The 9,220-nt window shown below is 34.8% G+C and overlaps 1 protein-coding gene across 1 annotated transcript; it reads left to right on the forward strand.

Moving 5' to 3' along the window:
- Positions 1 to 832: 832 nt before the first annotated feature.
- LOC104240187 (glucan endo-1,3-beta-glucosidase 8-like) lies at positions 833 to 3,843 on the forward strand. The gene is made up of 2 exons (XM_009794967.2): positions 833 to 1,514; positions 2,677 to 3,843. Exons 1-2 carry the CDS (start codon positions 1,174 to 1,176, stop codon positions 3,776 to 3,778), a joined length of 1,443 nt encoding a protein of 480 aa, XP_009793269.1. The 5' UTR covers positions 833 to 1,173; the 3' UTR covers positions 3,779 to 3,843.
- Positions 3,844 to 9,220: the final 5,377 nt, after the last annotated feature.

Genomic DNA, 9,220 nt, shown 5'->3' on the forward strand with positions numbered 1-9,220 from the left:
TCTTGAAAAATACTTTATATATTTGTATCTTACTAGGACTAAAGAAATATTTTGAGCATAATTTATAAGTTTTTTTTACGAAGATTTTACCGGAAAACCCCCGAAAAACCGAGAGTGAAAAACCCGAATTTTATTGGTTTGGTTTGGTCTTTAGATTTAATAATCCGACACAATTAATTTAGTTTGGTAATTATAAAATCCGAACCAACTCGATCTATATACACCTCTACCTCGCACAATAATTACCCTTTCACTCGTCTAGAGATTAAATTGGTTCAAATTACAGATCATTCAAAGGGAAATTAAAAGGAAGGGGAAGCAAAAGCACGCACGATAGTGTAAAACGTTTACAACTACCACTAGAAGCTCAAAATCAGTATGTACAAGTATGTGTGAAACTGTACATATTAACAACAAATTCAGTATAATTCCAAAGTTTTTATAGAAAGACACACCAAAAATATGATACACAAAGAATGTTAAGCAAACCACTTGTTACTTGATGATTTTCGTCCTGGTATTGGAAATATTTCCGTAAGGGGCACTTGAAGTAAAATAGCCGAAATATATAATAAATGAAATATAATATAATATAATGTGAAAAATAAATATGGTGAGTCGGCAACCGACTTGCAAGTCCCCATGATATTGCATCAACTGTTGAAATTAAGTGATGTGATCCAATATGGGCGCCTTGAAACTCGTTTGCTCTTTCATCCATCAATATCACACTACACTACACTACACTACTCCCTTTGACTCTTACTCTTGATATTTTAATCAATCATTTATAATACGTTCAGCCATTCTTCTTTCTTTTCACTGGCTTAGCTTCAATAACAAATATTAACCATAATTACAAGATTTTTCATCAGAATTATCCCCCACGTTTAGTACTTAACTCATCATACAGTCAGACTCGGTCTATTTTCTCTATACTCACATTCCTCCCACTATTCTTTTACTGATTCACCCTTTTCTTCATTCTTGTACTATTTTTATTTATCAGGTCTCTTGTCAAAAATCATATCTTCTCTCTTTCTGGATTCTCTTTTCTCCCCACTAGCTAATTTCTTTGTTCAAGAAACCATTTTTTTTCAACAATAAGTCATCCAAGATTCTGCCAAATTCATTATCTGTTGACAATATTGCCCTGTTTTCGTCTGGAGAAACATGTTGAGACTTGGTGTTTTAGTAGTAGTATTATATTTCCTGGTATATTTGGGTGATAATAAAAGAAGTGTTGAAGGGCTAGGAGTAAACTGGGGAACAATGGCAAGCCACCCATTGGAGCCAAAAATAGTGGTGCAAATGCTGAAGGAGAATGGTATAAAGAAAGTGAAACTCTTTGATGCAGATAAAACATCCATGAACGCACTAGCAGGTACTGATATTGAAGTTATGGTTGCCATTCCTAATGATCAACTTCTTACTATGACTGATTATGATCGAGCTAAAGATTGGGTTAGACGCAATGTCACTCGCTACAATATCAAATCAGGTGTCAACATCAAGTAAGATATACGTATTAATTTCTTCTTTCCATTATTGCTCTTTTCTTCATTTGTCCAATACTTGCATCCACGTTTCTTATTTTATCGAGTGTCTGTTTCATTAATACAAGGCTTAGGTATTACTCCCTCCGTCTTCTTGATTATTAAAAAAATTACATCCGTTCACTCTTACTTGGCATGTATCCTAAAAATAGATTTTCATTTTTACTTGACACTTTATTCATATCAAGAGAAGACAAAACAAATTTCCTGTTATACCTACAGTATTTATTACTCATTTCAAATCATTTTCTCAAATCCAATAAAATATGTATCAATTAATATGGGTATCATGATAAATTATGCACTTCATTTATTATTTCTTAAGGGGCGTGAAAAGTCAAAACGTGTCAAGTAAAAGTGAACGGATGGAGTATTTGTTGTTTAAGAAATTCAAGATAAAATTAATCATTTTTTTTTTACTTTTTTACCCTTAGTAATAATTATCCTTGAAAACTACAAACACCTCAATTATGAACAACTTTGTTCAAATACCAATGAAGAATGATTAAAATATTAAGATGTGAATAAGGGTAAAGTAGTCAAAATCTCATCCTAATTAATTTTTCTGAAGGGGCTTGTACAAAAAAATCATGACACATAATATGAGACATGGGAGTAGATAAGGAAAATTAATATTTTTTCTTTTTGGTAGGACCTGAACCCTCAATCTTCCTTAATTTTATTGATCACTAGAATGTACCCTTGAGTGTACTACACAAATATTCTTATAACTAAGACCACTAATTTACAAAAAATTTAAAAGTCAAATAATATGAACATGATATAATTTATTTTTTCCTTTTTATCTTTTCGTATTATGATACTTCCATATGTAGTTGTTCCTCCTTGCGTAGCTTTGAAAAAGTAAATGCAAGATATGTGTATTAAACAAAAAGTAAATTCTCAATGCTCTAGAATTTGATTATAAATGCCGTGTCTTGAGTTGCCAATATGTGTAGTATTATTAAACAAGCCAATTACAGCTAACTATTATAGAAAGCCTGGATTAATAACATGGCAAAATGACTTGTACACTGTTATTGTGAAATTCTTTACGCTGTCAGTTTATATAAGTTAAACTCGATTTCAATTTTGTATGATGCATTTAATCTGTCTACAGATATGTGGCAGTTGGTAATGAGCCTTTTTTGACAGCCTACAACAACTCCTTTGTGAACTTAACATTCCCAGCTCTACAGAATATCCAAAATGCACTAAATGAAGCAGGAGTAGGGGACTACATAAAAGCAACTGTACCACTAAATGCTGATGTCTATTTCTCACCAGAGTCTAATCCTGTACCTTCTGCTGGTAGATTCCGGCCCGATATAGCTGAACTAATGACACAGATTGTTCAATTCATGAGCAAGAACCAAGCACCCTTTACTGTAAACATTTACCCCTTTCTAAGTCTTTATGCCAATGAACATTTCCCATTTGACTTTGCTTTCTTTGATGGTGCTAGCAACCCTGTTGTCGATAATGGGGTCGAGTACACCAATGTCTTTGATGCCAACTTTGATACCCTCTATTCAGCATTAAAAGCAGTTGGTTATGGCAATATGACCATTCTAGTTGGAGAAGTTGGTTGGCCTACAGATGGTGACAAGAATGCTAATTTAAACAACGCGTATCGATTCTATAAAGGACTGTTTTCCAGGCTTGGAGCTAACAAAGGAACACCCCTTAGACCTGGATACATTGAAGTTTACTTGTTTGGACTAATTGATGAGGATGCTAAAAGTATTTCTCCTGGTAATTTCGAGCGACACTGGGGAATTTTTCGATACGATGGGCAGCCAAAGTTTGCTATGGACATTTCAGGTCAGGGACACGAAAAGCATCTTGTTGCTGCAAAAAATGTGCAATATCTACCTAAAAGATGGTGCATGCTTAATCCAAATGCTAATAATTTGAGCATACTTGCTAATAACATTGACTATGCTTGCACATTCTCAGATTGTACAGCATTAGGATATGGTTCTTCTTGCAATAATTTAGATGCTAATGGAAATGCATCATATGCATTTAATATGTATTACCAGGTTCAGAATCAATTAGATTTGAGTTGTGATTTTCAAGGATTGGCAATGGTCACTGACAAGAATATATCTCAAGGAACTTGTAATTTTATTATTCAGACAGGTATTTACTCTGTCTCTTCCAAGGTTTTGCCTGGGATTGTTGTATTGCTAAGTGGCTTCACATTTCTTTTACTGTAGATAAACTTGCATGTGCTATTTTTGATAAATTTATTTGCATTACAGATTGTATTCAAGAATATTATTGGGTATCTCACCCTTCAATAAAAGTTTACAGGATTTGTGTTTTTTCGTTCCAATTCTCAGCTTCTTTTGTGATTGAAATGTGAGCTCAAAGTTGCTTTTCGTTATACTATTGGGACCAAAAAGTCCCCCAATGTTACCTAAGGGTCCAAAATACATTTCTCATCTAATGCCCGTCCAATTTGAAAAAACTTTTGACGATTTTTTCATGCCACTTTTGACCCGATAGTATAATGTAGGGCAAGACTGAACATTTTCAAGCGAGAAATTCAAATATAGCCAGATTTACAACTGGTCGTTCAAAAATAGTTCAGTTTCAAAAGTAATCGAAATTTAGCCACTTTTCATGTAAAGATAAATTTGAGTGAAAACACTGTTCAAAACCAAAAAAATACGACAGTATATTATGTTGAAGTCCCAGCATAAGTATACTTGAACTCCAGCATATTATACTGGTATGCTGGAACTCCAGCATAATATGCTGAAGTTCATACACAGATGCACCGAACTCCAGCATATTATGCCGGATCGATCTCTGTTGCAGCAAAATAGTGGCTATTTTTCATTGACTTGGTAAACTTTTGGCTATTTTTGAATAATTAGTCCGAAATACCGTGCTATTTTACCATTTTCAAATAGCAGACTGACAAATTTGGTCTTAAGTAGTTATTCAAGATGTACTCAGTGGGGCAGTCAGTTGAACATCTTTTATCGAAAAATTATACCACGTATATAAAATATTATACTTTATATAAATAAAAAATTATTTGTTATAAATATATATTAAATATTGAATATCCTTAGCAAAATTCCTGGTTTTGTTAGTGGATGTACTTTGTACTGTACTTAGACATATGCGTTTGAGAATGTTTACTATTATACATTTTTATTTTAAACAAAGATGTTAAGTATTTCACAATGTTGTTAGAGTTACATGTCAAAACGTTTGTATTATAAATAAATATTATCATAGAGATATAGAAAGCAAAAGCTGGTAGAATTCCAGTCTATATAATTTCTCTTGTAATAGAAAAGCTCAGAATTAGTAAGTGAAAAAGTTAACAAAATATTATGCACTCAAGAAGGCCAAATACTTCCAAATGACTTCCCAAAAACGCTAAAATTATGGTTCCTTATTTCTGTACTTTAATTAATGAGGTGAAATTACAGCCAACTTTCATCATTCGGAACCACTTAAGTTTCTAACTCGGTTTCTGAGTGGGATTTTATTTTAAACAAAAGAAACTGCATAAAGAGGAAGGAGTCATCTCCCTACCTATATGAGAAGTAGACGAGCCCAATTATTATGTATTAATATGCTGTTTCAACCCAGTACAATTATCCTATCCTATACTAAGTGAGGGAAGGATTCCTCCCATTTACAAGTGTTATGTTATGCAGCTAGTGTGATGCATGAAATGCATTTAAAAGAGAAGATGACTATACTTTAACAAATGGATTTTATTAGAAAATATAATCCTCTTTTTACAGATGCAGATAAAAGAAGAGAATTTAAACCTACTATCACGCTTCAAAATTATGTGACTGGCACCCGATATACTACCCGACTCAAAGGGACCAACCCGTTCAAGAATACACATTTATATATCTAATAAATTCATGTGGAAGCCTTTTTCAGATAGAATTATTTTTAAATGATTAAAATCGTCAATTAAACACAATCTTTAAAACCTTTTTAAATAATTAAAAGTCAAAAAGATAAGAATATTTCTTCCATACATGCTATATGAATAACCGTTATTTACAATCTCAAAAGATTAACAATTGTCTATGAAATCTTTATGACACGAGAATAAAATAAAAACTTTTGATAATTTTTTATTTAAAAGAAAGTAGGAAATAACATGATAGCTACCACCGAATAGAAGTGATGTCTCGTCATATACCTCGGGAAGAGAGTCATCCTAGCCTTGTATGCTCAGCACGTACCGCACCTCATTCTAAAATGCATAAAGTAGACAAGGCCCTGAAGAGGGCCCGCGAGGGTTGAGTACATCGTCCATTACAGTGGGAAGTGTCGTAGACTCTCACAACTCGAGTTCCTGAGACATTGCATTACAAAAATAATGCATCCAACACTTGATATAAAGTGATAAATATTTATATCAATCATGTTCTTTATCATTTTAAATAAAATGACGAGTGGAATATGAACCATGATATAAACATTTAAAACATTTATATCAATACACAATTTCAATAAAAATCGTATAAATCCATTTCAATTTCATTAAATCATTGAAATCACTTTTGGCTCCTTAGACCTAAACATAAGAAATCATCTTTTACCTTTCACGGGTAGCACTATAGGACACCAACAAAAGAATAATCACTAGGTGATCAACCTAGCAACAATTATTGAATCCCTACTTGTCCGGGCGACTTTCTGTAGTACCATGCAAGCCGACTTTGTAGCCATCCGACTGGTCATTTTGAGTTCTAGTGCGTCGTTCGGTGGTTTGAGGCCTTGAGTAGCTTCACTTATGGTATTATGACTTGTACGCGTGGTGGAAATTGAATTTCGGGAAGTTTGGAGTTGATTTGGAATGAAATTCTCATTTCGAAAGCTTTAAGTTGGAAGAGTTGACTAAGGTTTGACTTTTGAGTAAGCGATCTCGAAATCGGAATTTGAAAGTTCCAATATATCTGTATGATTATTTTGGACTTGGACGTATATCCTGATCGGGTTTTGGATGACCCGAGAGCGTTTCGGTACCTATTGTGGAAAGTCGGCTTTTTGGAAGGATTTCATAAATTTGAGTTGAAGTGTATTTTAATGTTATCAATATTTGTTTGGGGTTCTGAACCTATAAATAGCTCTGTTAAGTGATTCTGGTCTTAGGAGCGTGTCCGGATGTAGATTTGGAGGTCTGTAGGTCATTTTGGGGTCGTTTGGCGAAAGTTGGAAGTTGAAGGTTTTTGGAAGTTTGACCGGTAGTGTACTTTTTGATATCGGGGTCGGATTTCGATTCCAGAAGTGGGAGCAGGTCCGTGATGTCAATTATAACTTGTGTGCAAAATTTGAGGTCAATCGAACTTGATTTGATAGGTTTCGGCGTCGAATGTAGAAGTTTGAAGTTCTAAAGTTCATTAAGCTCAGATTAGGGTACGATTCGTGGTTTTAGCGTTGTTTGATGTGTTTTAAAGGCTCGACTAAGTTCGTAATGTGTTTTGGGATGCGTTGGTATAATTGGTTAAGGTCCCGAGGGCCTCGAGTGGATTTCGGAAGGTTAGTAGATCAAATTTCTGACTAAAGGAAAAGCTGAAGAAATTTCTGCTGTTGGTGCAACCGCTTCTACGGAAGCTTCATCGCAGAAGCGACCCCGTAGAAGCGAGGTAGTGGACCGCAAAAGTGGCATGGGCAGGGCTGGACTGAGGTCGTAGGTGTGAAGATGATTTCCGCACCTACGTGATCGCGGAAGCAGAAGGGAAGGCATAGAAGCGAAAGCGAGCAGCTAGGACATTTCTGCAGGAGCAAAATTTTTGGCCGCACCTGCGGAGCCGCAGAAGCGGCTACTATTTCGTAGGTGCGAAGGCCGGGTTGGGCAGTGGGTTATTTTAAGACGGGATTTGGCTCATTGCTTTCATTCTCTCTTGGTTTGGAACGATTCTTGGAGAGCTTCAAGTAGAGGTTTTCATCATCAATAGCAAGGTAAGTTATCCCTACTTCAAGTTAAATACATGGTATATGTATGGATTTAAACATGGATATTTGTAGAAATTTGGGATTTTAAAGAAAAACCTAGAAAATAGTATTTTGGATTTTGATCATGGAATTGAGAATAAATTATATATTTGAATTCGTAATGTTACGGGTAATGGTTATCTTCAAAAAAAATCAGAATCCGGGCACGTGGGCCCGAGGTTGCTTTATCGACTTTTCGAGTGAAGTTGGAAAATTGTTTAAATCGATTTGTTATGAATATTAGAGTATATATTTATGGGTTTGCACATCGATTGACGAGTTCTGAAGTGACGAGCATCGGTTTGAAGTGCTAGAATGGCGCTGAAGATGGTTATGCAACTTCAGAGCGAGGTAAGTGATAGCATCCTAGGAAGCTCAAATTCATTCAAGGACAAGGATGAAGCTTTGGAATCTCAAAGAGGGTTTTTAACAAGATCTCAAGCTAAAAAGCTGCAAAACAAGGTCATTGGACTTTAGGAACGATCAAAAAAGTTGTTAGTTGGGAGGAAGAGCTTAAGGATAAAGGATATGAGTTATTTAGGTGTTATAATTATTTTATGGCCCAAATTCATGTCCAATAAGAGGTGGATTAGATCCAAAGAAACATCCTCTAAAGAAGGTCCAAATCGGGTCACTGTTGGACCAATTTACCACCTAAAATGTGTCCAAACTTGCAGCTTATACAGTCCTACATAAAGCCACGTTTTTATAGCATAAAAAGGATTTATTTGATGTCCAAGAATGGTACAATAGTCGTGCTGATGTTGAGTTCAAATTGGTGCCAAGTTGCTTGCAAATTTCCTTCAGATTTTCAATATTTTCAAGATTCTAACCAAGATTGGTTTGGGACTTATTTTCATATATTATGGGACTATATTTATTGCTTTCCTAGTTAGTTAAAGTTATTTTTTCCTTTTTCTAAGATTTTTGGAATTACTTTCCAAGAATGACTTGGTTTTTACTTCCTACTATTTTTCTTTTCCTAAGGTAGTTGGACTTGTTGTCCAAAGTAGTTTAGGACTTTATTTACTTATTTTTTTGGTAGAATTTCGTGACCCTCTCTATATAATATCAATAAAAATTGTGAGATTTTTTTTGCTCTCTTGTGTGTGGCTACTCTTGGACTTATTCTTCAACCTTCACGACTCAACTTAAGGTGGTAAGATGAATTTTTCGAAATCTTAGATTACTTCTAGGTATTCAAGAAAGGTGATACGTTTAGGCTTATTGTTGTTCTTGTTATTCTAAAGGGTCGGGTTTCACAATCTATCTCTTATTTTTAACCTCTACCAAAGTCAATAAATTCTTTGTTAGCTAATTGTTGTTGTTAGGATTAACTTTCAAGAATAGACTTCTTGAATTCAAGAAACTTTCTCGTTGTTGATACCGGCAAGACCCAGCCAGATAATGTCTGTTGGTTGGTAGTGAGAGGACTCTTAGTACCTGCATACCCAAAAGAGGGCGCTGGTTAAAAAACAATCATTTTTTTTTCTTTCTTGCTCTCCCTTAGCAGCGGGAAAGGAATCTATCTTTCTGCCTAGCTTTGGTAGATTTCCCCCAACGCAATCCACAGAAATTCCACGAATCCCTTGGTGGATAAGTCCGACGACTCAACAACAGTGCAGAATTGAGTTTCTTGTCTGATGGATCTGATCTATAGTTAGGGGGCAATA

Source organism: Nicotiana sylvestris, chromosome 12, assembly GCF_000393655.2.
Source record: "Nicotiana sylvestris chromosome 12, ASM39365v2, whole genome shotgun sequence".
Classification (NCBI taxonomy): Eukaryota; Viridiplantae; Streptophyta; class Magnoliopsida; order Solanales; family Solanaceae; genus Nicotiana; species Nicotiana sylvestris.